This window comes from Volvox carteri (assembly GCF_000143455.1).
Source record: "Volvox carteri f. nagariensis unplaced genomic scaffold VOLCAscaffold_121, whole genome shotgun sequence".
NCBI classification, from domain to species: Eukaryota; Viridiplantae; Chlorophyta; class Chlorophyceae; order Chlamydomonadales; family Volvocaceae; genus Volvox; species Volvox carteri.
This window is the reverse complement of record NW_003307664.1, coordinates 185,232-186,447: the sequence shown is the minus strand read 5'-3', so window position 1 is coordinate 186,447 and position 1,216 is coordinate 185,232. Positions and strand designations below refer to the sequence as shown.

At 68.3% G+C, this 1,216-nt stretch overlaps 1 protein-coding gene across 1 annotated transcript in view; it reads right to left on the bottom strand.

The window, feature by feature from the left end:
* Window positions 1–63: 63 nt before the first annotated feature.
* VOLCADRAFT_100505 (uncharacterized protein) overlaps window positions 64–1,216 on the bottom strand; it is a gene marked incomplete at both ends in the record, with an annotated part of 6,238 nt that continues 5,085 nt past the window's right edge. Inside the window, 4 exons of the mRNA XM_002959054.1 lie at window positions 64–105; window positions 320–363; window positions 499–639; window positions 931–1,071. Of these exons, the coding sequence (XP_002959100.1) occupies window positions 64–105; window positions 320–363; window positions 499–639; window positions 931–1,071 (368 nt within the window). The remainder of the gene's footprint in view (window positions 106–319; window positions 364–498; window positions 640–930; window positions 1,072–1,216) is intronic.

Below are 1,216 nucleotides of genomic sequence, written 5' to 3'. Positions count from 1 at the left end.
TGCATGCTGTGTGGTACACCCTCCCTCACACGGAACCGACCCCCGCGCGTCAGGCCCGCCCACCTGATGGCGTGCCGTGTGTCGTCAGCCAGGCATGCGGCGGTCCTGCAGCCGAAGGCATGCAAAGCATTGGGCAGCAGCAGCCACGGGCGTCCTCATGTGCGGCTTGAGCAGCCGCCTCACGCCACGGGCGCCCCCGGCGCCGGCAGGCCGCGTCACAGTAGCGGAGTGATGCACAGGAGGCACGACGGGTTCACCAGGTTGGTCAACAGGCAGTCATGGCAGCGGGAAGCAGACTTGCACCGAAGCCCGGCCGCACCAGGGTGCCAAGCGCAGCAAGCAAGTGCACCCGAGGACGCCCACCTGCGTGCCATCCCCAGCCGACGCACGCCACCCCATTGTGCTGCTCCCGTGATGTGTCACGCGGTGCACCTGTTGCATGCTGTGTGGTACACCCTCCCTCACACGGACCGACCCCCGCCCGTCAGGCCCGCCCACCTGATGTCCTGCCGTGTGTCGTGGGCCAGGCATGGCTGCAGGTCCTGCAGCCGATGGGGATGGCAAAGCAGCCGCCTCGCCGCCACGGGCGTCCTCAGGTGCCGGCGGTGGCAGCTGCGCAGTAGCGGAGTCGCCCCCCTCCTGCAGGCCGCGTCACACGGAGTGATGCACAGGAGGCACGACGGGTTCACCAGGTTGGTCAACAGGCAGTCATGGCAGCGGGAAGCAGACTTGCACCGAAGCCCGGCCGCACCAGGGTGCCAAGCGCAGCAAGCAAGTGCACCCGAGGACGCCCACCTGCGTGCCATCCCCAGCCGACGCACGCCACCCCATTGTGCTGCTCCCGTGATGTGTCACGCGGTGCACCTGTTGCATGCTGTGTGGTACACCCTCCCTCACACGGACCGACCCCCGCCCGTCAGGCCCGCCCACCTGATGTCCTGCCGTGTGTCGTGGGCCAGGCATGGCTGCAGGTCCTGCAGCCGATGGGGATGGCAAAGCAGCCGCCTCGCCGCCACGGGCGTCCTCAGGTGCCGGCAGTGGCAGCTGCGCAGTAGCGGAGTCGCCCCCCTCCTGCAGGCCGCGTCACACGGAGTGATGCACAGGAGGCACGACGGGTTCACCAGGTTGGTCAACAGGCAGTCATGGCAGCGGGAAGCAGACTTGCACCGAAGCCCGGTTGCACCAGGGTGCCAAACGCAGCAAGCAAGTGCACCCG